This window comes from Rhinichthys klamathensis, unplaced genomic scaffold (assembly GCF_029890125.1).
Source record: "Rhinichthys klamathensis goyatoka isolate OS25496 unplaced genomic scaffold, OSU_Roscu_1.1 h1tg001235l_1, whole genome shotgun sequence".
Lineage (NCBI taxonomy): Eukaryota > Metazoa > Chordata > Actinopteri > Cypriniformes > Leuciscidae > Rhinichthys > Rhinichthys klamathensis.
Window position 1 is genome coordinate 429 of NW_026607396.1, and position 26,086 is coordinate 26,514.

General features: G+C 44.1%; 1 protein-coding gene and 1 long non-coding RNA gene across 3 annotated transcripts; both read left to right on the plus strand.

The window, feature by feature from the left end:
- Positions 1-233: 233 nt before the first annotated feature.
- Positions 234-19,214, plus strand: LOC130079686 (serine hydroxymethyltransferase, mitochondrial-like). Its single transcript, XM_056245045.1, has 4 exons — positions 234-375; positions 3,373-3,528; positions 17,125-17,232; positions 18,915-19,214. Exons 1-4 carry the CDS (start codon positions 249-251, stop codon positions 19,040-19,042), a joined length of 519 nt encoding a protein of 172 aa, XP_056101020.1. The 5' UTR covers positions 234-248; the 3' UTR covers positions 19,043-19,214.
- A 36-nt stretch (positions 19,215-19,250) lies between these two features.
- On the plus strand, positions 19,251-20,414 carry LOC130079684 (uncharacterized). 2 transcript variants are annotated; one of them, XR_008806480.1, is made up of 2 exons: positions 19,251-19,777; positions 19,809-20,414. It is a non-coding gene; the product is annotated as an uncharacterized LOC130079684 (long non-coding RNA). The 2 variants fall into 2 exon arrangements; XR_008806481.1 differs by having other exon boundaries at positions 19,251-19,773.
- Positions 20,415-26,086: the final 5,672 nt, after the last annotated feature.

Sequence of the window (26,086 nt, forward strand, 5' to 3'; positions counted from 1 at the left end):
TAGAATTTGAAAGATAATACAGATATTGTCTGATAAGTGAGATCTCTGATTATAGTCCTTGAAAACCAAAAAAGTAGTGCTTGAAAAGTCCTTGAATTTCATTTTACAGTGTGTGTACGAACCCTGCTTGCAGTTTATTATCTGCTCATACGCTGAATTAATATCCTTCCGTGTCTGCTATTCCGTCTCATCTTCATCTGAACAATGGCTTGTGCACTTGGGAACTCATTTATGGGTGTTGATAATTGATGGCTCTGCGTTCGCTCTCTCTCCAGGCCACGACGCCCATGTTTCGCGAGTACATCGCTCAGGTTCTGAAGAACTCCAAGGCCATGGCCGACGCGCTGCTGAAGAAGGGCTTCACACTCGTCTCCGGTGGGTTTTTACACTGAAGTCAAGCTTCTCTTTCAGGGGTCGGAAAATGACTTGATTATCTGACTGTATGAAGACTCACCGATCAAAAAAAACATGTGGAAAAAGCTCTAGTTCTTCTCTATATCAGTGTCAGTGTTTCTGAACTCCTGAAACGCCTCCATTAGTCTTGAGTTTCATCCGGGAACGAACACGTCACAACATTCCTCATTATAATAATTCATGCGCAGAATAAAGGGGCGGGGCCTGGTTGAGTTAGTTAGTAGTGTGTTAAACTGGCGGTTATGGAAAGGGGCGGGACATTTCCCAAACACACTCGAAGCGCTCGACCAATCACAACACACTGATCCAGCCGTCCAATCAGAGCACAGTGGTGTCAAATTTCACATCTTTTTGCTATACTGTTATATGTGCTGAATTGTGGATGAAGAAGAAAACTAACAGATACAATAGGTGTCTTTGTACCTTCGGTTCTTGGCCACTATATATTAAAATGAGGATGTTTTTATTAGCAATGTGAAATTGATCACTTAAAGTCCCCCTGTAGTCGATCATTTATCCCTTAAAACTCATCTTTGATCACCAAAATGACACATTTAAGCGTTTTTTCCTTGAAAAAAAATGTCTTCATACCTTAAAATATCTCGAATGTAACTCGACAACCTTGCCTCATTTAGTATGCGCGGCTCTATGAATATGCAAATGAGCCCGCCTCCACTCACTCCCTCAGCTCAGAGATCCACTGGTTGGCGATCACATGTTGATCTGATTGGTTACAAGGTCGTTTGTGACGTCAGAAACACCAGCGATTTCAAACCGTGTTTTTGAGACTGTCTTTGGTTCACTGCAGTTTTAAGGAGGAAATACTCAGCAATGCTGTCGACTTATGAACTTACACATGGTGTGTCTTAAAGCGTATTAATAACACCACATAGACACATAAACAACATTAAAAGCTGGAGTTTTACCACAGGGAAGTCACTCAAACACATTTAGACTCTTCCACCTAAAGCAAAAGAGTTCATTTATTCAGTTCTTTCCACAGTTTAATAATCATTTCTGATGTTTATTATTCTCAGTCTTCAGCTGCTAATTTCCTCATTATAAGCAGCAGCATTTCACAGAAACACTCTCTTAGTTCCAGGTGAAGCCAAATCACTTTTATTGAAGAATAAACCAGCAGAACGAATGTTTGACTGACTCTGTGTGAAGTTTGGAAGATTTTAATTGTCTTTAATTATGTTTTTGTGCGTTCGGGGCGTTTGCTGTGAACATTGCTGTTGTTCGTTCGGTGCGAACAGCCCTTCCCCCTGTGGTGAACATCCAGCCTTTTCAATGTTGTTTATGTGTCTATGTGGTGTTATTAATACGCTTTAAGACAAACCATGTGTAAATTCATAAGACGACAGCATTGCTGAGTATTTCCTCCGTGTGAAATCAAGCCGTGAATCAGCTGTAGTTTTCTCCGACACATATGCAAAACTAATTGAAAGCCTGTATGTTTCTCTACGCAGCTGTTCGCTCTTTATATCCCCACACATGTTGTTGTGCTTCCGCTCTGTGTCTAAAGCAGCTGCGATTCATTTTCACCTGGTTTAATATTGAGAGACGACGATCCAAACTCATGACATCAAAACTGAATCAGTTTGCACTAACGGACTAAACATTTCCAGGTTCTCAGAAGCAGAAGTCGTCATGGTTTGGTGAACTTCTATACAGAAGAATGGAAACTACAAGTACAATTTTAAAGAGAAATCCATGATAGCATTTCTATGACTTTACGTTTACGTTGATCAAAAAAGAGAAATGTCACATTTACACTCACACTGCAGTGTTAACTAGTCTCCTGTTATTTAATGCCAAGATAATATCACACAAAGTATGGAATAATTAGAATATTGTGCAAAAGTTTCAGTAATTCAGCTTAAAAAGGTGAAACTAATATATTATATAGACTCATTACATGCAAAGTGAAATATTTCAGGCCTTTATTTGTTATAATTTTGATGATTATGGATTACAGCTTATGAAAACCTTTCACAATATTCTAATTTTGAATTTGGGGTTTTCATAAGCTGTAAGCCATAATCACAATTATAACAAATAAAGGCTTGAAATATCTCACTTTGCATGTAATGAGTCTATATAATATATTATTTTCACCTTTTAAGTTGAATTACTGAAATAAATGAAATTTTGCACCATATTCTAATTTTTCCAGTTTCACTAGTGCTATAAATGGACTTTGCGTTTTTTTACAAATGAAAAACCTTGCTAGATTTATGATGTTAATAACTGTGGAAATACATCATTACAGTCTGTGAAAAGGGTCCGTTAATGTCTCTGCTCTTATTGTTGAAGAATCATCAGGGCCGTTATTCTAAAGAAATAGTCTAATAATCTAATAACTTCTGAAGCGGCTTTTCATGACGTCATCCACCTTAATATAGGGACAGTTTTACAATTCAATCAGTTCATCAGGGAGAAAATCAAGTCTCCTGTATCAAAATTGGAAATAAAATGAGTATTGAAAATGTTTTGGCTTTGTAAACACTGGGTCTGTTCTTACGCCTACGTCACGCTTGACCTTTCACCCTGATGATGTAATGTGTGTCGCATCACAGCTCGTGCAAGACCAGCATTAGTGGCTAAAAGTATATAAATGTGTATTTTGTTATAAATGTCGGCTGGTTTGTCTAGATCAGACTCTTATTCCTCGGCTGGATCGTGTTGAGACTTTGAAGCTGCACTGAAAGTCACATCTGGACCTTCGACCCGTTGGACCCCATTAAAGTCACTATATGAAGAAACCCTGGAGTGTGTTCCTCAAAAACCTTCATTTCTTTTCCACTGAAGAAAGAAAGACATGAACATCTTGGATGACGTGGAGGAGAGGAAATGATCGGGAAATGTTAATTCTGAAGTGAACTGATCCTTTAAGTGTCTTTTGAAGTGACCCAAGAACTCTATTGACTGAGTGTTTGTGTTGTGCATGTTCAGGAGGAACCGATAATCATCTGGTTCTGGTGGATCTGAGGCCTCTGGGAATGGACGGAGCGCGTGCGGAACGAGTTCTGGAACTGGTGTCCATCACGGCCAACAAGAACACGTGTCCCGGAGACAAGAGCGCGCTCACGCCCGGTGGCCTTCGACTGGGTGAGGAACACGACACATGCTCAAACAAAGCTGTGTTTACACTCAAAGTTACAAATTTAACTTGGAATATTGCATAAATCACGAGTGTGTCGAGCGTCATCATGAACGAGTGTGTGTCGAGCGTCATCATGAGCGAGTGTGTGTCGAGCGTCATCATGAACGAGTGTGTGTCGAGCGTCATCATGAACGAGTGTGTGTCGAGCGTCATCATGAACGAGTGTGTGTCGAGCGTCATCATGAACGAGTGTGTGTCGAGGGTCATCATGAACGAGTGTGTCGAGCGTCATCATGAACGAGTGTGTGTCGAGCGTCATCATGAACGAGTGTGTGTCGAGCGTCATCATGAACGAGTGTGTGTCGAGCGTCATCATGAACGAGTGTGTCGAGGGTCATCATAAACGAGTGTGTGTCGAGCGTCATCATGAACGAGTGTGTGTCGAGCGTCATCATGAACGAGTGTGTGTCGAGCGTCATCATGAACGAGTGTGTGTCGAGCGTCATCATGAACGAGTGTGTGTCGAGCGTCATCATAAACGAGTGTGTGTCGAGCGTCATCATGAACGAGTGTGTGTCGAGCGTCATCATGAACGAGTTGTGTGTCGAGCGTCATCATGAACGAGTGTGTGTCGAGCGTCATCATGACCGAGTGTGTGTCGAGCGTCATCATGAACGAGTGTGTGTGTCGAGCGTCATCATGAACGAGTGTGTGTCGAGCGTCATCATGAACGAGTGTGTATCGAGCGTCATCATGAACGAGTGTGTGTCGAGCGTCATCATGAACGAGTGTGTGTCGAGCGTCATCATGAACGAGTGTGTGTCGAGCGTCATCATGAACGAGTGTGTGTCGAGCGTCATCATGAACGAGTGTGTGTCGAGCGTCATCATGAGCGAGTGTGTGTCGAGCGTCATCATGAGCGAGTGTGTGTCGAGCGTCATCATGAACGAGTGTGTGTCGAGCGTCATCATGAACGAGTGTGTGTCGAGCGTCATCATGAGCGAGTGTGTGTCGAGCGTCATCATGAACGAGTGTGTGTCGAGCGTCATCATGAACGAGTGTGTGTCGAGCGTCATCATGAACGAGTGTGTGTCGAGCGTCATCATGAACGAGTGTGTGTCGAGCGTCATCATGAACGAGTGTGTGTCGAGCGTCATCATGAACGAGTGTGTGTCGAGCGTCATCATGAACGAGTGTGTGTCGAGCGTCATCATGAACGAGTGTGTGTCGAGCGTCATCATGAGCGAGTGTGTGTCGAGCGTCATCATGAACGAGTGTGTGTGGAGCGTCATCATGAACGAGGTGTGTCGAGCGTCATCATGAACGAGTGTGTGTCGAGCGTCATCATGAACGAGTGTGTGTCGAGCGTCATCATGAACGAGTGTGTGTCGAGCGTCATCATGAACGAGTGTGTGTCGAGCGTCATCATGAGCGAGTGTGTGTCGAGCGTCATCATGAACGAGTGTGTGTCGAGCGTCATCATGAACGAGTGTGTGTCGAGCGTCATCATGAACGAACGAGTGTGTGTCGAGCGTCATCATGAGCGAGTGTGTGTCGAGAGTCATCATGAACGAGTGTGTGTCGAGCGTCATCATGAACGAGTGTGTGTCGAGCGTCATCATGAACGAGTGTGTGTCGAGCGTCATCATGAACGAGTGTGTGTCGAGCGTCATCATAAACGTGTGTGTGTCGAGCGTCATCATGAACGAGTGTGTCGAGAGTCATCATGAACGAGTGTGTGTCGAGCGTCATCATGAACGAGTGTGTCGAGCGCCATCATGAACGAGTGTGTGTCGAGCGTCATCATGAACGAGTGTGTCGAGCGTCATCATGAACGAGTGTGTGTCGAGCGTCATCATGAACGAGTGTGTGTCGAGCGTCATCATGAACGAGTGTGTCGAGCGTCATCATGAACGAGTGTGTCGAGCGTCATCATGAGCGAGTGTGTGTCGAGCGTCATCATGAACGAGTGTGTGTCGAGCGTCATCATGAGCGAGTGTGTGTCGAGCGTCATCATGAACGAGTGTGTGTCGAGCGTCATCATGAACGAGTGTGTGTCGAGCGTCATCATGAACGAGTGTGTGTCGAGCGTCATCATGAACGAGTGTGTGTCGAGCGTCATCATGAGCGAGTGTGTGTCGAGCGTCATCATGAGCGAGTGTGTCGAGCGTCATCATGAGCGAGTGTGTGTCGAGCGTCATCATGAACGAGTGTGTGTCGAGCGTCATCATGAACGAGTGTGTGTCGAGCGTCATCATGAGCGAGTGTGTGTCGAGCGTCATCATGAGCGAGTGTGTCGAGCGTCATCATAAACGAGTGTGTGTCGAGCGTCATCATAAACGAGTGTGTGTCGAGCGTCATCATGAGCGAGTGTGTGTCGAGCGTCATCATGAACGAGTGTGTGTCGAGCGTCATCATGAGCGAGTGTGTGTCGAGCGTCATCATGAGCGAGTGTGTGTCGAGCGTCATCATGAGCGAGTGTGTGTCGAGCGTCATCATAAACGAGTGTGTGTCGAGCGTCATCATAAACGAGTGTGTGTCGAGCGTCATCATGAGCGAGTGTGTGTCGAGCGTCATCATGAACGAGTGTGTGTCGAGCGTCATCATGAGCGAGTGTGTCGAGCGTCAACATAAACGAGTGTGTGATAAAGACGAGCCCACCAGCTCGCCTTCGGGGAGAAATGTGAGTCCGTGAACGGATGTAAAGGATGGCGCACTCGCAGAAACACTTCGTGCAAGGTGGAATTTATTTACAGGGCCAATAAGAAGACCGTCCACAGTGAAGTATATTTACAGGTGCCCACAAAAGAAAAGAAAATAAAAAAAACCTAAAAAGTATAACAACAGAAAAACAAAGACGAAAAACTCTTTTAAAAAAAAACGTATCTACAGCACACAAAGGTTTTTCTTGCTTGAGGCACCACAGTTGCACTCTCGCTTCCGACTTGGTTAACAAGTCCTGACTTTAGGTTTGGCCTTGGCTTAAATAGGCCAAACCCCGCCCGTTTTTGGGCCAGACCAATTCCCGGAACATATAACAGTTAATACATATACAAATACTTCATCTATTTGATTATCCATAATAATTAATTCCCAATATATATATATATATATACACTCACCGGCCACTTTATTAGGTACACCTGTCCAACTGCTCGTTAACACTTAATTTCTAAGCAGCCAATCACATGGCGGCAACTCAGTGCATTTAGGCATGTAGACATGGTCAAGACAATCTCCTGCAGTTCAAACCGAGCATCAGTATGGGGAAGAAAGGTGATTTGAGTGACTTTGAACGTGGCATGATTGTTGGTGCCAGAAGGGCTGGTCTGAGTATTTCAGAAACTGCTAATCTACTGGGATTTTCACGCACAACCATCTCTAGGGTTTACAGAGAATGGTCCGAAAAAGAAAAAACATCCAGTGAGCGGCAGTTCTGTGGGCGGAAATGCCTTGTTGATGCCAGAGGTCAGAGGAGAATGGCCAGACTGGTTCGAGCTGATAGAAGGGCAACAGTGACTGAAATAACCACTCGTTACAACCGAGGTATGCAGCAAAGCATTTGTGAAGCCACAACACGCACAACCTTGAGGCGGATGGGCTACAACAGCAGAAGACTCCACCGGGTACCACTCATCTCCACTACAAATAGGAAAAAGAGGCTACAATTTGCAAGAGCTCACCAAAATTGAACAGTTGAAGACTGGAAAAATGTTGCCTGGTCTGATGAGTCTCGATTTCTGTTGAGACATTCAGATGTTAGAGTCAGAATTTGGCGTAAACAGAATGAGAACATGGAACCATCATGCCTTGTTACCACTGTGCAGGCTGGTGGTGGTGGTGTAATGGTGTGGGGGATGTTTTCCTGGCACACTTTAGGCCCCTTAGTGCCAATTGGGCATCGTTTAAATGCCACGGCCTACCTGAGCATTGTTTCTGACCATGTCCATCCCTTTATGGCCACCATGTACCCATCCTCTGATGGCTACTTCCACCATGTCACAAAGCTCTAATCATTTCAAATTGGTTTCTTGAACATGACAATGAGTTCACTGTACTAAAATGGCCTCCACAGTCACCAGATCTCAACCCAATAGAGCATCTTTGGGATGTGGTGGAACGGGAGATTCGCATCATGGATGTGCAGCCGACAAATCTGCGGCAACTGTGTGATGCCATCATGTCAATATGGACCAAACTCCCTGAGGAATGCTTCCAGCACCTTGTTGAATCTATGCCACGAAGAATTGAGGCAGTTCTGAAGGCAAAAGGGGGTCCAACCCGTTACTAGCATGGGGTACCTAATAAAGTGGCCGGTGAGTGTATATATATATATATATATATATATATATATATATATATATATATATATATATATATATATATATATAATAATAGTGTGTTATATATAATAATAGTGTGTATAATAAAGAATAGTTTATTCTTTATTATTAATATATAATAAAGAATACGTCTACTTGCACCACACTATTATTAATATATATAATAATAGTGTGTAATAAAATATATATATATATATATATATATATATATATATATATATATAATAATAAACACATAAACCATTCACACATAATCCACTTAACACATAATTTTTCCATTCAAATACCCACAGGAACACCTATTCACACTAGACAATGGTTTCGTCAGCTTCCGGTTTCGATTCGCCGGCGCGACCCGGCCATGACATCATAAATGGCCGCCACTCGATCGTTCGGTTCGGCCGGCTAAACTTTCCCGCCGGAGGACTGACTACGCCCACACAGACAAACAACACAGAGGCGAAACAACAAGACAGTGCAGTGTAAGTGTATGAAATGACCGGGAAATTAATATGGAAGGGAGAGTGGAGAAATGGAAGAATGTCCATGTGCTATCAGCATCGCGTGTGCACCCGCTCCGATGATAGCGGCAAAGGCAGGGAGGATCGACGTGAACGAGGTCAGTATGTATGTGCGTATATATGTGTGTATGTGTGTGTGCCAGTGCTGCTTCCCCAGCGGTGGCCGCTAATGTGACTTTATCACATCACCTTCCCCCTCTCCTAGCCGCGTACTGGCCGGAAACCTGGACAGGTAGTCGGCTACCACGTTGAGTCTGCCCGGTCTGTGCCGTATCTTGAAGCAGTATGGCTGCAGGGCGAGGTACCACCGTGTGACTCTAGCATTGTGGTCCTTCATGGACTGAATCCAGGTTAGGGCCCGGTGGTCGGTTTCTAGATCGAACTCTCGACCAAGGAGGTAGTAACGCAAGCTGTCCAGGGATCACTTGATGGCGAGACCTTCCTTCTCGACCGCCGAATATCTTGTTTCCCTGGGCATTAGCTTACGGCTGAGGTAAACAACTGGTCTCTCTTCTCCAGCGCTTCCCTGGGCAAGGACCGCACCAATCTCCGTTGCGGATGCGTCTACTTGCACCAAGAACCTCTGAGAAAAGTCTGGACTCTGCAGGACTGGGCTGGAGCACATCTTGTCTTTCAATGTAGTGAAAGCAGTCTCGCAGTCATCGGTCCATGGAATGGGGTTCTTCACCGGTTTTGACAACAGGTTGGTCAGGGGGACCGCAATGGAGGCAAAGTTTGGTACAAATCTCCTGTACCAGCCCACCAGTCCTAGGAATGACCTCACTTCTTTCTTGGTCTTTGGTTGTGGGCTCCTTCGGATTGCCTCCACCTTGTCAATCTGTGGTCTCAGTTGTCCGTTGCCCATGTGATTCCCCAGGTAGTTTGCCTCTTGTTTTGCCCACTCGCATTATTAGACGTTTAATGTCAATCCTGCTTCCTCTATCCTTCTTAGGGTTTGTTGGAGGTGTTGAAGATGCTCTGCCCAAGAGTTGCTATGGATTACCACGTCATCCAGGTACGCCGCAGACCAGTCTTCACAGTCTTGGAGGACTCGGTCCATCAGCCTCTGGAATGTGGCTGGTGCCCCGTGCAGCCCAAAAGGAAGGACTGTGAATTGATATAGTCCTAGTGGTGTTCGGAATGCGGAGTATGGTCTGGACTGAGGGTTGAGGGGTACCTCTCGGTAGGCAAAGAGAACAAACGGTAGCCACTTGTCCCAGTCTCGTCCTGTGTCTGCAACGAACTTCCGCAACATGTTCTTGAGGGTTTGGTTGAACCTCTCCACCAGACCGTCCGTCTGAGGGTGGTATGGAGTTGTTCGGATGGCTTTTATGCCCAACTGCTTGTTCAGCTGCCCCATCAGTCGTGATGTAAAGTTCGTACCCTGGTCTGTCAGGATCTCCTCAGGTATGCCGACTCTGGAGAAGAGTTGAACCAGGGCATGGATGATCTTTGTTGTGGTGATAGAACGGAGTGGGAAAGCCTCAGGATACCTTGTAGCGTAGTCGTTGACTACCAGGATGTAGCGATGCCCAGCACTGCTCTTTTCCAATGGTCCCACAATGTCCATGGCGATCCGCCTAAAAGGTGCAGAAATGACAGGGAGGGGTTGCAGGGGTGCTCTGCCCCGCTGGGACACAGCACTCGTCTTTTGGCAGATAGCACATGTGTTGCAGTGAGTTTGTACATCAGTGTATAGTGTGGGCCAGTAAAAGCGTGAGCTAATACGTGCATATGTTTTCTGTTGGCCCAGGTGGCCAGCCCATGGAACAGTGTGTGCAAGGTGCAGAACAAGATGACGACAACAAGATGGTACAATCAGACGAGTCACATCATTCGTTCGCACATACAACACACCATTCACCACCACATATTCTTCTTTGCACAAATTCAAATTCTTTCCACACTCAGCTTTATCAAATAAGGGTTTTAAAGTTTCATCTTCCCTTTGGAGTTGTACTATGTTCCCTGGGACCTTCCAGCCATTAACTTCAAGGCCCTCCACCGAGGCTTCAGAGGCTGGGGTACCCAGGTACTTTGCAAGCCGCTTTTGACGCCGTGACTTTTTAGGGCCTTTAGTCCCGCCCTGCAACAGACTACCATCCAAGTCTGGCAGTGGCTGCAGACCTGCCCTGGCCTGAGCTCTAGTAAGAGCAGGACATGACAAATTAACAGTGGCAGTGGCAAAAGAATGTTCAGAGTCCTTAATGGTGGGTTGCAAGAGTTCATATAACACTGGCAAGTCTCTTCCTAGAATCATATCCGCTGGTAAATTGTCCACTATGGCAACACTAAGCAAGTACATTTGTTCCTGTACCTCTACCATTATTTCAGCCCGGGGATACTGCTTTACATCCCCATGTATGCACTGAACAGAGGTAGTGTCCACATAATTGACATTTATTTACAAAGCATGATTTCAACATTGACAGAGAACTTCCAGTGTCCAAGAGTGCCTTTAGGGCATGTCCATTAGCAGTCACATCATATACATTCTGACCCTCCCCCACAGAGTCAAAATCACATTCCCCTTCTCTAGGCACATAACAAAAGCCCGTAAGCTTCGCTTTGCGAGCGGGACACACAGCTGCTTTGTGCCCCGGCTGCTGACAGTAAAAGCATACCAGCTCATTCCCCCCTTTTGACTTTTGTGCATTGTCTGACAGTTCAGCACGACCCCTCTCAGCCCCAAAGTGCGTCCGAACAGTACCTTTAGATGGTTGAGTGCGTAGACCTCCATGATGAGCGTTCTGGTATTGCTGAGCCAGTTTAGCCGCCGCCAGTCCTGAAGTTGGCTCATGCTCCCTTACCCAGGTGCGAGCATCATAAGGAAGTACCCGGAGTAGTTGCTCAAGGATAATGGCCTCGCCCATCTCCTCCTTGGAATGCTCACTCGGTCGTACCCATCGCTGATACAGGTTCTTTAGGCGATGATAAGTCTCGGATGGCGACTCTCCAGCTGGAACAGTGGGTGTTCGGAACCTTTGCCGATAGGTTTCTGGTGAGATGTTGAATTTCTCCAGCAACGCCTCCTTCAGATCAGCGTACACCTCTGCCTGCTCCTCATCCATCACCAGGTACGCCTCCAATGCTTGCCCGGTGAGTAATGGAACCAGATGATAGCTCCACTCCTCCTCAGGCCACCTCCAAGTCCTGGCCAGACGCTCGAACCGCCGAAGATAGTTCTCAATGTCTTCCCCCTGCTGGAAGATTGGCATCTTTAGTTCAGCTCGATGCATTGGCTCTCTCCGCACCGGAAAACTTGGGGAGTCTCTGTCGTGGGCTGTTCTGCTTTGTGTGGATACCCTCTGAGCAGATGGCGTTGGTAGCTCCATTCGCAAGCTCTCGCTGTCGGACAACGTCTCAGCAGGACGAGTCGACTGCCGGATAGACTCGTGAAGACCCCGGAGCTCCTGCATATATCTCTCTTCTCTCTGCTGCTGTGCATCAAGGAACTGACGCATTAGGGAAACCATTCCCTCACCAGTTGTAGCGACTGGAGCGATTGGCTCAGTCTGTGGTGACCTGGACTTTTTCGAGGTCTCAGGAAGCTCTGCCATCACTTCCTCTTCCTCTGTAGTCTCCGCCGAATTCCAAGCCTCATCCTCCATCGTCGCAAACTTCCTCTGTGACCGCAACCCAGCCCTGGGTTTTTTCCCTTTTGGCGCTGTCTTGCGAGTAGCCATCCCACCGCTGCCACCATATGTGATAAAGACGAGCCCACCAGCTCGCCTTCGGGGAGAAATGTGAGTCCGTGAACGGATGTAAAGGATGGCGCACTCGCAGAAACACTTCGTGCAAGGTGGAATTTATTTACAGGGCCAATAAGAAGACCGTCCACAGTGAAGTATATTTACAGGTGCCCACAAAAGAAAAGAAAAGAAAAAAACCTAAAAAGTATAACAACAGAAAAACAAAGACGAAAAACTCTTTTTAAAAAAAACGTATCTACAGCACACAAAGGTTTTTCTTGCTTGAGGCACCACAGTTGCACTCTCGCTTCCGACTTGGTTAACAAGTCCTGACTTTAGGTTTGGCCTTGGCTTAAATAGGCCAAACCCCGCCCGTTTTTGGGCCAGACCAATTCCCGGAACATATAACAGTTAATACATATACAAATACTTCATCTATTTGATTATCCATAATAATTAATTCCCTATATATATATATATATACACTCACCTAAAGGATTATTAGGAACACCATACTAATACTGTGTTTGTCCCCCTTTCGCCTTCAGAACTGCCTTAATTCTACGTGGCATTGATTCAACAAGGTGCTGAAAGCATTCTTTAGAAATGTTGGCCCATATTGGTAGGATAGCATCTTGCAGTTGATGGAGATTTGTGGGATGCACATCCAGGGCACGAAGCTCCCGTTCCACCACATCCCAAAGATGCTCTATTGGGTTGAGATCTGGTGACTGTGGGGGCCATTTTAGTACAGTGAACTCATTGTCATGTTCAAGAAACCAATTTGAAATGATTCGAGCTTTGTGACATGGTGCATTATCCTGCTGGAAGTAGCCATCAGAGGATGGGTACATGGTGGCCATAAAGGGATGGACATGGTCAGAAACAATGCTCAGGTAGGCCGTGGCATTTAAACGATGCCCAGTTGGCACTAAGGGGCCTAAATTGTGCCAAGAAAACATCCCGCACACCATTACACCACCACCACCAGCCTGCACAGTGGTAACAAGGCTTCTGTTCTCATTCTGTTTACGCCAAATTCTGACTCTACCATCTAAATGTCTCAACAGAAATCGAGACTCATCAGACCAGGCAACATTTTTCCAGTCTTCAACTGTCCAATTTTGGTGAGCTCTTGCTAATTGTAGCCTCTTTTTCCTATTTGTAGTGGAGATGAGTGGTACCCGGTGGGGTCTTCTGCTGTTGTAGCCCATCCGCCTCAAGGTTGTGCGTGTTGTGGCTTCACAAATGGTTTGCTGCATACCTCGGTTGTAACGAGTGGTTATTTCAGTCAAAGTTGCTCTTCTATCAGCTTGAATCAGTCGGCCCATTCTCCTCTGACCTCTAGCATCAACAAGGCATTTTCGCCCACAGGACTGCCGCATACTGGATGTTTTTCCCTTTTCACACCATTCTTTGTAAACCCTAGAAATGGTTGTGCGTGAAAATCCCAGTAACTGAGCAGATTGTGAAATACTCAGACCGGCCCGTCTGGCACCAACAACCATGCCACGCTCAAAATTGCTTAAATCACCTTTCTTTCCCATTCTGACATTCAGTTTGGAGTTCAGGAGATTGTCTTGACCAGGACCACACCCCTAAATGCACTGAAGCAACTGCCTGTGATTGGTTGATTAGATAATTGCATTAATGAGAAATTGAACAGGTGTTCCTAATAATCCTTTAGGTGAGTGTATAATAAACACATAAACCATTCACACATAATCCACTTAACACATAATTTTTCCATTCAAATACCCACAGGAACACCTATTCACACTAGACAATGGTTTCGTCAGCTTCCGGTTTCGATTCGCTGGCACGACCCGGCCATGACATCATAAATGGCCGCCACTCGATCGTTCGGTTCGGCCGGCTAAACTTTCCCGCCGGAGGACTTGACTACGCCCACACAGACAAACAACACAGAGGCGAAACAACAAGACAGTGCAGTGTAAGTGTATGAAATGACCGGGAAATTAATATGGAAGGGAGAGTGGAGAAATGGAAGAATGTCCATGTGCTATCAGCATCGCGTGTGCACCCGCTACGATGATAGCGGCAAAGGCAGGGAGGATCGACGTGAACGAGGTCAGTATGTATGTGCGTATATATGTGTGTGTGCCAGTCCTGCTTCCCCAGCGGTGGCCGCTAATGTGACTTTATCACAGAGTGTGTGTCGAGCGTCATCATGAACGAGTGTGTGTCGAGCGTCATCATAAACGAGTGTGTGTCGAGCGTCATCATGAACGAGTGTGTGTCGAGCGCATCATGAACGAGTGTGTGTCGAGCGTCATCATGAACGAGTGTGTGTCGAGCGTCATCATGAACGAGTGTGTGTCGAGCGTCATCATGAACGAGTGTGTGTCGAGCGTCATCATGAACGAGTGTGTGTCGAGCGTCATCATGAACGAGTGTGTGTCGAGCGTCATCATGAACGAGTGTGTGTCGAGCGTCATCATAAACGAGTGTGTGTCGAGCGTCATCATGAACGAGTGTGTGTCGAGGGTCATCATGAACGAGTGTGTGTCGAGCGTCATCATAAACGAGTGTGTGTCGAGCGTCATCATGAACGAGTGTGTGTCGAGCGTCATCATGAGCGAGTGTGTGTTGAGCGTCATCATGAACGAGTGTGTGTCGAGCGTCATCATGAACGAGTGTGTGTCGAGCGTCATGATGAACGAGTGTGTGTCGAGCGTCATCATAAGCGAGTGTGTGTCGAGCGCCATCATAAGCGAGTGTGTGTCGAGCGTCATCATGAGCGAGTGTGTGTCGAGCGTCATCATGAACGAGTGTGTGTCGAGGGTCATCATAAACAGGTGTGTGTCGAGCGTCATCATGAGCGAGTGTGTGTCGAGCGTCATCATGAACGAGTGTGTGTCGAGCGTCATCATGAACGAGTGTGTGTCGAGCGTCATCATGAACGAGTGTGTGTTGAGCGTCATCATGAACGAGTGTGTGTTGAGCGTCATCATGAGCGAGTGTGTGTCGAGCGTCATCATGAACGAGTGTGTGTCGAGCGTCATCATGAGCGAGTGTGTGTTGAGCGTCATCATGAACGAGTGTGTGTTGAGCGTCATCATGAACGAGTGTGTGTCGAGCGTCATCATGAACGAGTGTGTGTCGAGCGTTATCATGAGCGAGTGTGTGTCGAGCGTCATCATGAACGAGTGTGTGTCGAGCGTCATCATGAACGAGTGTGTGTCGAGCGTCATCATGAACGAGTGTGTGTCGAGCGTCATCATGAACGAGTGTGTGTCGAGCGTCATCATGAACGAGTGTGTGTCGAGCGTCATCATGAACGAGTGTGTGTCGAGCGTCATCATGAACGAGTGTGTGTCGAGCGTCATCATGAACGAGTGTGTGTTGAGCGTCATCATGAACGAGTGTGTGTTGAGCGTCATCATGAGCGAGTGTGTGTCGAGCGTCATCATGAACGAGTGTGTGTCGAGCGTCATCATGAACGAGTGTGTGTCGAGCGTCATCATAAGCGAGTGTGTGTCGAGCGTCATCATGAACGAGTGTGTGTCGAGCGTCATCATGAACGAGTGTGTGTCGAGCGTCATCATGAACGAGTGTGTGTCGAGCGTCATCATGAGCGAGTGTGTGTCGAGCGTCATCATGAACGAGTGTGTGTCGAGCGTCATCATGAACGAGTGTGTGTCGAGCGTCATCATGAACGAGTGTGTGTCGAGCGTCATCATGAACGAGTGTGTGTCGAGCGTCATCATGAACGAGTGTGTGTTGAGCGTCATCATGAACGAGTGTGTGTTGAGCGTCATCATGAGCGAGTGTGTGTCGAGCGTCATCATGAACGAGTGTGTGTCGAGCGTCATCATGAGCGAGTGTGTGTTGAGCGTCATCATGAACGAGTGTGTGTCGAGCGTCATCATGAACGAGTGTGTGTCGAGCGTCATCATGAACGAGTGTGTGTCGAGCGTCATCATGAGCGAGTGTGTGTTGAGCGTCATCATGAACGAGTGTGTGTCGAGCGTCATCATGAACGAGTGTGTGTCGAGCGTCATGATGAACGAGTGTGTGTCGAGGGTCATCATAAGCGAGTGTGTGTCAAGCGCCATCATAAGCGAGTGTGTGTCGAGCGTCATCATGAGCGAGTGTGTGTCGAGCGTCATCATGAACGAGTGTGTGTCGAGCGTCATCATGAGCGAGTGTGTGTCGAGCGTCATCATGAACGAGTGTGTGTCGAGCGTGAGACGAAACACAGTAAACGCTGTCGTGTTCTCTGGCGTTCGGATGCTGGTGTTTGGGAACACACTCGTGTGTGTGAGACGCTTCTGGAGGGAATTACACCCAATTACTCTGAACACACACTTCCACTCCGGCGTTTCAGAAACACCAAACCAACATTAGAGACGCTGCGACGCCATTGGTCCACCGGTTACTCCAGTTAGCCAATCACAGCTGACGCTGAGGGAAAGTCACACATCAAGAGATTTATTTGAAATGTTATGTGCATCTTACTGTTTCCATATAGTGTTGTTTTATGCGATATACCAATATTCACATAATAATAGGTGGATGGAAACGGTGTTATATGTAATTACACCAGTACCTACTTTCCCATGAGGAAGTTCATTTGTGTTTCACAGACAAACATTTGATTTTAAAGTCACTGTGATGTCAAAATGGCCATTCTTGTTTTTCTTAATTGAATATTGCAGAATTTATTATCATTATTGTTTTAATAATCTTGTATCAAATGAACTTCCTCTTCTCACATCAAGGGATGTATTCAGTAAATGTGTTTCCATCATAGTTTATGCGCATGTCTTCTTATCGGATAAAAATAGTTTCCATCTCAATTTAGTTTTTTAATGCGCATTTTTAAGATTTTATGGTGTTTTTTATGCAATATCCCAAAATTCACATGATATTAGGTGTATGGAAACATAGCAATTGAGTGCATGAGTTTTTTTATGCGCATTTGTAAGATTTTAAGCGCGTCTTGGCGTTTTCCCCAAAAAATTCACATAAAATATAGGAGTATGGAATTGAGTGCTGTAATTCATCTTCTGGTGTCCCAGGAACCCCTGCACTCACGTCACGCCAGTTCAAGGAATCAGACTTTCATCAGGTTGTGGATTTCATAGATCAGGGCATCAAGATCGCTGTGGACGTGAAGACCAAGACCAGTGAGTAAACCAGTGGAAACCACATGAATAAACCATACGCTGTCTAGCGGGCTCTATTGAGTGTGTATCGGACAGCATTACTGCATGTTCTTTTGCTACATTAAAAGAAAAAATACATGCAGGAAAACAGCTTACTGTTCTGTCATTTTCTCTTACATTAACCCTTGTGCATCAATTAAAAAAAGTTACAGATATATCAAAATATCAAATACATATACAAAAATATCCGTGTCAAAAAACTGTCATAGAAATTTGAAGCTTGGGAGCACAGACTTAAGTTTGGTCTCATTTTAAAGAAGACTCTTGGCAATACTTGTTGAAGTAAAAAAAATAGTAATAAGTAAAACCGAAAAAAAAGTTATATAGGTTTAAGTTTATGAAAATAATTTATGAACATTATATTATCTATAAAATGTATATTTTATGAAACATGTAACTCTAAAACTGCTAGAAAATCACAGCCATAAATCTAATTAAGTTATGTTCCCAGTTTGAGGTTGATATCTCCAAAAATGAGCTTTCAGTGAGATTTAGTTGGGACGCAGTAACACATTTTCCCCATTAGATGCAGCAAAGCTCACTGGGACAAACAGTGGTTAGGTTTGTGATTTGCAGTAGAGTTTTTCTCTCTCAAATATTACAGGCACACACACACACACACACACACACACGTAAGGGTAATGCTCGACGAGGTATCCATTGTCAGGTATTAATGGACGGTTGCCTCCGCCGAAGTCCAGTAATACCTAGACAATGGGCATTAACCCGCTTATACCATGGTCACTTGCCAAATAACACATTTTTAAAACATTAGTTTAGATTTCGATTGTATAACTAATTAAAATATTAAGTTTTTACAAACAATAACTTGGTTTCCCTGGTTACGCTAGAACTCCTTTACTAGGTGTCCTCTATCACCTTTTAATGGACACCCTGCAGCCAATCAGAATCGAGTATTCACCCAGACCATGGTATACATTTTTTTTTTTAATACATGCATTCAAACCACACTCTGACATCCACACCAACACACCCACACAATTATCGCTGCATAATTTATCCAATTGGCTCTATAATATGCCGAAGCAGAAAACAGGGATAAAGCGAGAATTTGCTTTATAGGCCAAACCTGGAAATATGGCACAATCTGGCAAAAATAGTAAAAATTACAATTTTGAAGCCTTGCCAACAGAATGAAAGCCTGTTAACAAAGATTGCATCGTTTTATAGTTAAATGGCACTGGGATTGAAAATTGCAGTTTCAATGGGGACATGTTTGTCCAAAAGGTGCTGATAGGAACTATTTTGTGTTACTAGTGCAAAATAGATTTTTTTAAAGGAAAGAAGGTGAAATAGTAAAATTCCAATAAAAATACACACCTGTGCCAAATTTTATGCAGTTCGCATTAACACAGGCAAAGTGATCAAACAAAACAAAACTGAAAAAGACAAAAATGTCCATAAGGATGCACAAGGGTTAAACCAAATATAATGATCGATTCATCACATGTTGTTTATATGTCTGTGGTGTTTTTAATATGCTTTAAAATTCCAATAAAAATACACACCTGTGGATAAATGCATGCAGTTGGCATTAACACAGGCAAAATTATTCAAAAAATAAAAATCACTGAAAAAGACAAAAATGTCCATAAGGAAAGGCCTTTTTTTTCCATCTTCAGAGAAACTGTCTGATTTCAAGAGTTTCCTGCTGGAAGACGCAGAGACGGCGTCTCGTATCGCTGATCTGCGTTCACGCGTCGAGGCTTTCGCCCGTCCGTTCCCAATGCCTGGATTCCACGACCATTAAACCGGAGATCTGGGTAAAACGGAGCGGATCGATTCCCGTGAACACACACCTACGAAGAGGCCTATTTTTCTTTTATTTCTTTAGCTTTATGATCAATCACTAGTTTATTAATCATTCACTGGTACTGAAAGTCTTAAAGTGACCAGTAGTGCATGTAGGAAATCTCCCAATCCCATCATGGAAGAGTGAAACACAGTATTTGACAGTGATTTGTTCCTTCGGGATGATGTTCGAAATCTTTATCTTCCATATCGAGTGAGGAACAAACAATTCTATAACAGACTAATGATGCTAAATGTTTACAGACTGTGATTCTCATTTTCTGTTCTTCTAAAAAGCTCAGAACAATTTTTTTACTCGAGTCTTGGTAGTTCTTCGGCCTTTGCTAATGGACGCTGTTTTTGTAAATGTACAGTAGTGTGTGTGTAAAGACTGCGAACGTCTGGAGTTTGTGTGTGTCGTTGTCGGATCTCATCCGAGCGTTTACGCCGCAGTCGTGAACAGATGATATTGATAAATACTTTCACACGTCTACAATCTTCCACGTTCATTCTCCAGGATTCTGCCTGACAAACATTTTTATCACAACATGATTCTTTGTAAATGGACAGATCTTTACAAATGATTTTCTAAAACGTCTAATCCCAATAAAATCAAGCCGTAGAAAAATGCAACTCTTTTTGCTGATCCTTTTTATGTGTGTAAGTGTGTGTGTGTGTGTGTGTGTGTGTGTGTGTGTGTGTGTGTGTGCGCGCTGTGGGTGGAGATTATTGATCGACTCTGTTCTGATCACAGCAGTAGTTCTGGCCCGTCATCTTCAGTGGAATAATGTGCTTTGAGTCAGAGGATTATTCAGAAACATGCATTTAAAAATACATCTGGAGTAAATATGACAGACTGAAAGAGCTGCTGCTTAATCAATGGATTAAAGTGAGCATTAAACCTCAGAATCCGGGGAGAGTTTGTTCACGTCAAGTCAAACCCTAAAATCACAAGAAAGAAATAAGTAATTATATTTTGAATATTGCCTATTGTGGCGTTTACTTGCCGATTTCAACACATAAACTCTTTAAATGAATTTAGTGTGGGATTTACTTTGAAACTGTTTTCACGCAGAAATTGCAAGTACATTTCACAAATAATAATGGTAACACTTTACAATAAGGTTTCATTTGTTAACATGAACTAACAATGAACAATTATTCTACAGTATTTATTCATTTTAGTTCATTTCTACATTTACTATTACACTTTTTAATTCATAAGTTATATCCGTTAACATTAGTTAATGCACTGCGTAAAAACAATGAACAGTTGTATTTTTATGACTTAACATTGATAAATAACATTTAATAAAGTTTTTTTAACCAAATATGGCATAATTGGTATCATTGTTCCCTGTATGACTGAAGGAATCTATCAACCCTAGTTTCATTTAAAAAAAATAAATAAAAATAATAGTGCTGGGCAACGATTAAAAAATTTAATCGCGATTAATCGCATGATTTTCTTGCGATTAATCGCGATTAATCGCATTGTTACGCGTAAAATTGAATAATGAATTCTAAAGTAGTGTATTGCGCACTTTTGATTTAAATGTACTGCTACAAAAGTGCAATAACATGTGGTTTGCAAAAACTTTAAACAAATAAGGTGCTTTATACCAGCAGTATTCCCTTTACACTGTAGCAATAAAATATTTCTTGTAAATCTCAACTTAAACATTAACGTAATCAAATCAAATATTTAAACAAAGCTATTTGCCACTGCCAGGGCATTACCTTTTATCTAGCTAGTTAAAACGAGTCCAGTTTTCTTTTTTCTTTTTTTTCTGAACAGGTATCTTGTATCAGGGAGCAGCAGAAACAGTCTATGTAGTCAAAGGGTCATGATCACTACAGATATAAGTCGACCAACGTTACTTCTCTGATAGCAGCTTAGGTTTGGTCATGGCATGCCATGGTTTCCCACGTAAGATTACATTAAACAGAGGTAAAGCCCAATTTATACTTCTGCGTCGAACTCACGCCGTAGCTGTGTAGCGCGCGTACCCTGACGTGCATCTCTCCAAAAATGTAACGTCAATTCTACGCGTACCGCAAGCGCTGTGATTGCTAGAACCGCTCCCCGGGTTTCACACTCTCCCTCTGCATGTGTAATTGCGCGTCAACGCGGACAACGACGCAGATATATAAATGAAAACCAACGCGTAGTCTATAGCGTAGAGAGGCTCCGGTGTAGGTCCGACGCAGAAGTATAAATCAGCCTAGAGTGAGGTGAAGTGGTCGAGCACAGGTGCAGCGACAAGCGGGTGCGTTCCTGTGAAACTGTTGCGGTCATGCTCGCCTCACGCACGCGCCCGCGCGTTGCCGAAGTTGAATTGTCTAACTTTTTGTACACGACGCGCAGCACAAATCATTGGAAGAGAGACTGATCCTCGGCTCGCTGTTTGTGAGTTTCCAGAATCTAAATAGTTATCAGGACATCAACAGGAGGGAATTCAGAGCATCCCCGCTAAACTAAACGCAGGCCTATCAGGTAAAGTTATGTATAATTTTAATTTAAGTTAAAAAGGCTACAGCTGCAGCGCACAGAAGCCGTTGCCATGGTTACTATCCATAGAGCGCCTGTCATTCACTCGCGGAGCGCTGTCTCCCTTTCTGTTCACCTGAGAGAACCTGCCAAAGCCTCTCCACTGCTTGTTTGGGTGGGTTATTTGCTGGCTGACCAACATCCCACCCCTCCTGTGATCATGGTTTGACTGTAGGCCTATTTGTATTCAGAGCCAGTGAGCAACGGACTTTCAAAATAATAATAAAAAAAAAACTGCGTTAACGCGCGATAAAAAAATTGTCGGCATTAATTAATAAATGCGTTAACGCGATAATAACGCGTTAACTTGCCCAGCACTAAAAAATAATCAAGAGATATTGGTATTTTTGGAATTTCATTATAAATTTTTGACCACATGGTGGCGGTGTCTTGAAACTTTGAGTAACTTCAGGGCATAGTGCTGATGACACAATGTTCGTAAAATAAAATATTTTACAACTAAATTCAAAATTGTCGACGCCCAGAATTCGACTCTGTATGCTTCAATGTTTGGGCAAAACGTTCTATAAGCAAACAAACATTTTTTTCCATTTCTCCTGACCAGTTGGTGGCGCTGTGCCGAAACACTGCAAGTATCCTCAGGTCATGATTGTGATGACATGTACCAAGTTTCATCTCAATACGCTAAAGCGTTGCGGAGATATTGCCTTGCGTCCATTTTTACGTTCTCTTCGTCAAATTAATTTGTGCATTATTAAAAATGGTTACGTTTATTAAAAAGCCAACCTGGTCTAAAAATACCGTGAGCTAATTTTGCTGAAAATCAGACAAAACTGTCTAGGATGAGTTCGGAAAAATAGTTTTTTCGTAAAATTCAAGATGGCGGAAAGATTTTCAGAGGTTGCAATCGAATCTTGAGTCAAGGAATCGGAAGAAAAAGGAATTTTGTTTCTAGCCCTTATGGTTAAAAAATGATTAGCATAAACAATAGTGCAACTTTGAACAGTTGGTGGCGCTAGAGGGATTGAGTCAGAGACTCCAAAACTGCGGTGGTTCATGTTCAGACTGTCCTCTATCGGTGTGCCAAACTTTGTCGTTTTCCCACAAGTGTTTCTACAGTCTGCCATGTTTTCTCAATCCGTGAGTAAACGCATCATGAGTGAATCCCGCTGTCATCGGTTGGCGTCATTGGTCCGTGTCGGAGTGTGTTTGCGTCGGGATCTCGGAGACGAGCTGAGATGATCGGGAATCCTCTCTCCCTCCTCCTTCTCCTCCTTCAGGCACAGACAGGCACTAATTTGACAATAAATCAGCGAGGGACGGATAGACGACAGCGGTTGCAATTAATTGCGCTCGTTTATTTGGAGTGGCACGTCTGCGTTTGAACGCGTGTCATAATTAAAGCCCTGCAGGACTGTGATGTGGCGTTACGGAGTCGATGGCTTAAGTGCCGTTTTAGAGTCCCATTTAAACTCCAAACAATGGCTAATGTGCCGTAATCATCTCATAATGAAGTGTAAGTGTGTTATAGAGCAATAACAGTCCCGTGGAGAGATGAGGAAGAAGCTTCACTCATCAGTTAAGAGCCTGACAGACACCAAGAAAAAGAACCAAACACACACACACACACACACACACACACTGCATTACTGTACTTACAGAAATAGTTCAGCTAGAAATTAATATTTGTTCACCGTCCCTCATTAGTTTTGAAAAGTGTCCATCAGTGCCGGGTAATGCGGGTTCGAAACATGAAAGTTTGTTTCTGCCGTGCACAGAATAAAAAACTAAAAAAAGGTAATTGTGACTTTTTATTTCACAATTCTGGCTTTTTTTCTTTCCCAATTGCGACTTGAGAACTTTATTTGGGTCACCGTTCTGAGAAAAAAGTCAGAATTGTGAGTGTCATTTTATTCCCAAAGCATCATTAGGAATGACATCAGCAAAGAATTAAATTCTTTCCCTCATTATTTACATGATTGTTTTACTGTAATTTCCTCTAAAATACTACAGACTGAGTACTTTACATTTTCATGGCAAAAATCTTTTTCGATCATTTTGTGTGTTTTGGGATCATATGAGCTAAATTTCTATCAGTCTGTGTCATTAATCAGTTCAGTCTGTCTCTAAAGCTAATGGAAACAAGTTTACCTTTAAAGGTCGGCAAGAAAAAGTATTTTCTTCTCTATTGCGCCGTATATATCAGAGTGAAACGCTTCTGGAACAAGAACACATGTGGGCGGGGCTTGATTGTGTCTGTGGGGAATTGATTGGATGGTTGTGGTTTGCTATTGGCTGATCTCATGTGAGTGACAGGTTATAGCCCTGCCCACATCATCAGAGAAGAGAAGAGATTCTGCGAGAGGAACTTATTCTGATTCTACATTATTAACACAATAATGATGATGTGCACCGATAAATCATTTTGACACTGTAATATTTCTTGGAAAATGTTGATTTCACGGTGACATTAAGTCAAATTTAATACGGGAACTTCTTTGCTTTCACTGAAGTTTGCTTTTGTCTTGATACTTTAATATTCTGCCTCAGGTCTGTGTACATTTGACAGCCATGCAAACACACAATTGTGTTTGTTTACACCTGAGCTGAACACTTGCACACACACACACACACACATGTCTGGTAAACAGATTTTCACACTGAAGTCTCAGCTGTGACCAACAGCTCGAGGAAGCTGTTCTCACTTCACACTCTCAAACACACACTCTCTCATTCACTCACAAATATACACACACAAACACTTATTCACACACACTTACTCACACACTAACTCACAAACACACACACGTGATGCAGAACACGGAGCTGGAGGCCTGAACTGACTGTGCTGCTTCTCTCACCGTGTGTTTGCGTTATTAAACAGGACCCTGTAGAAACAACCATTGATAATTAAAGGAGTAGTTCAGCCAAGAATGAAACTACAAAAAGCTCCCTAACAGTGTCATATACCACTAGTCCGTGGGACTTTATTCCAAAACTAAAGTCATAAAGTCTTACTGTGGCTCTCAGATCTGATTTGTGTTGATCACAGTCTGATTTCACTGTAAATGAGCCGCGTGAACATTCTGCTTAACGTCTGCTCAACGTCTGCTGAACGTCATCTCAACGTCTGCTCATCGTCTGCTGAACGTCTTCTAAACGTCTGCTGAACGTCTGCTGAACGTCTTCTAAACGTCTGCTGAACGTCTTCTGTACGTCTGCTGAACGTCTGCTGAACGTCTGCTGAACGTCTTCTAAACGTCTGCTGAACGTCTTCTAAACGTCTGCTGAACGTCTTCTAAACGTCTGCTGTACGTCTGCTGAACGTCTTCTAAACGTCTGCTGAATGTCTTCTAAACGTCTGCTGAACGTCTGCTGAACGTCTGCTGAACGTCTTCTAAACGTCTGCTGAACGTCTTCTAAACGTCTGCTGAACGTCTGCTGAACGTCTTCTAAACGTCTGCTGAACGTCTTCTAAACGTCTGCTGAACGTCTTCTAAACGTCTGCTGAACGTCTTCTAAACGTCTGCTGAATGTCTTCTAAACGTCTGCTGAACGTCTGCTGAATGTCTTCTAAACGTCTGCTGAACGTCTTCTAAACGTCTGCTGAACGTCTGCTGAACGTCTTCTAAACGTCTGCTGAACGTCTTCTAAACGTCTGCTGAACGTCTTCTAAACGTCTGCTGAACGTCTGCTGAACGTCTTCTAAACGTCTGCTGAACGTCTGCTGAACGTCTTCTGAACGTCTTCTAAACGTCTTCTAAACGTCTTCTAAACGTCTGCTGTACGTCTGCTGAACGTCTGCTGAACGTCTTCTAAACGTCTGCTGAACGTCTTCTAAACGTCTGCTGAACGTCATCTCAACGTCTGCTGAACGTCTGCTGAACGTCTTCTAAACGTCTGCTGAACGTCTTCTAAACGTCTGCTGAACGTCTTCTAAACGTCTGCTGAACGTCTTCTAAACGTCTGCTGAACGTCATCTCAACGTCTGCTGAACGTCTGCTGAACGTCTTCTAAACGTCTGCTGAACGTCTTCTAAACGTCTGCTGAACGTCTTCTAAACGTCTGCTGAACGTCATCTCAACGTCTGCTGAACGTCATTTCAACGTCTTCTAAACGTCTGCTCAACGTCTGCTGAACGTCTTCTAAACGTCTGCTGAACGTCTGCTCAACGTCTGCTAACCGTGTGCTGTACGTCTTCTGAACGTCTGCTGAACGTCTGCTCAACGTCTGCTAACCGTGTGCTGTACGTCTTCTGAACGTCTGCTGAACGTCTGCTCAACGTCTTCTAAACGTCTGCGGTACGTCTGCTCAAGAAGAACAATGAATGAAGTGAGGGTGAGTAACTGATCACTGAATCTTCATTGTTTGCTGTTATTCCTTCAAAAACTGATTGTGATTTTCCTTTATTTCAGATGTAGTGTCTAGTATTTCTAAATGCACAACCTCATCATTTTGATTTCATACTGTTATTAGAATCACGATGCAGCA

Coding starts and splice junctions, on each gene's coding strand:
- LOC130079686 (XM_056245045.1), top strand. CDS start 249: ATGGCTCTGCGTTCGCTCTCTCTCCAGGCCACGACGCCCATGTTTCGC. Junction 376..3,372: donor GGGCTTCACACTCGTCTCCG/GTGGGTTTTTAC, acceptor GTGCATGTTCAG/GAGGAACCGATAATCATCTG. Junction 3,529..17,124: donor GCCCGGTGGCCTTCGACTGG/GTGAGGAACACG, acceptor CTGGTGTCCCAG/GAACCCCTGCACTCACGTCA.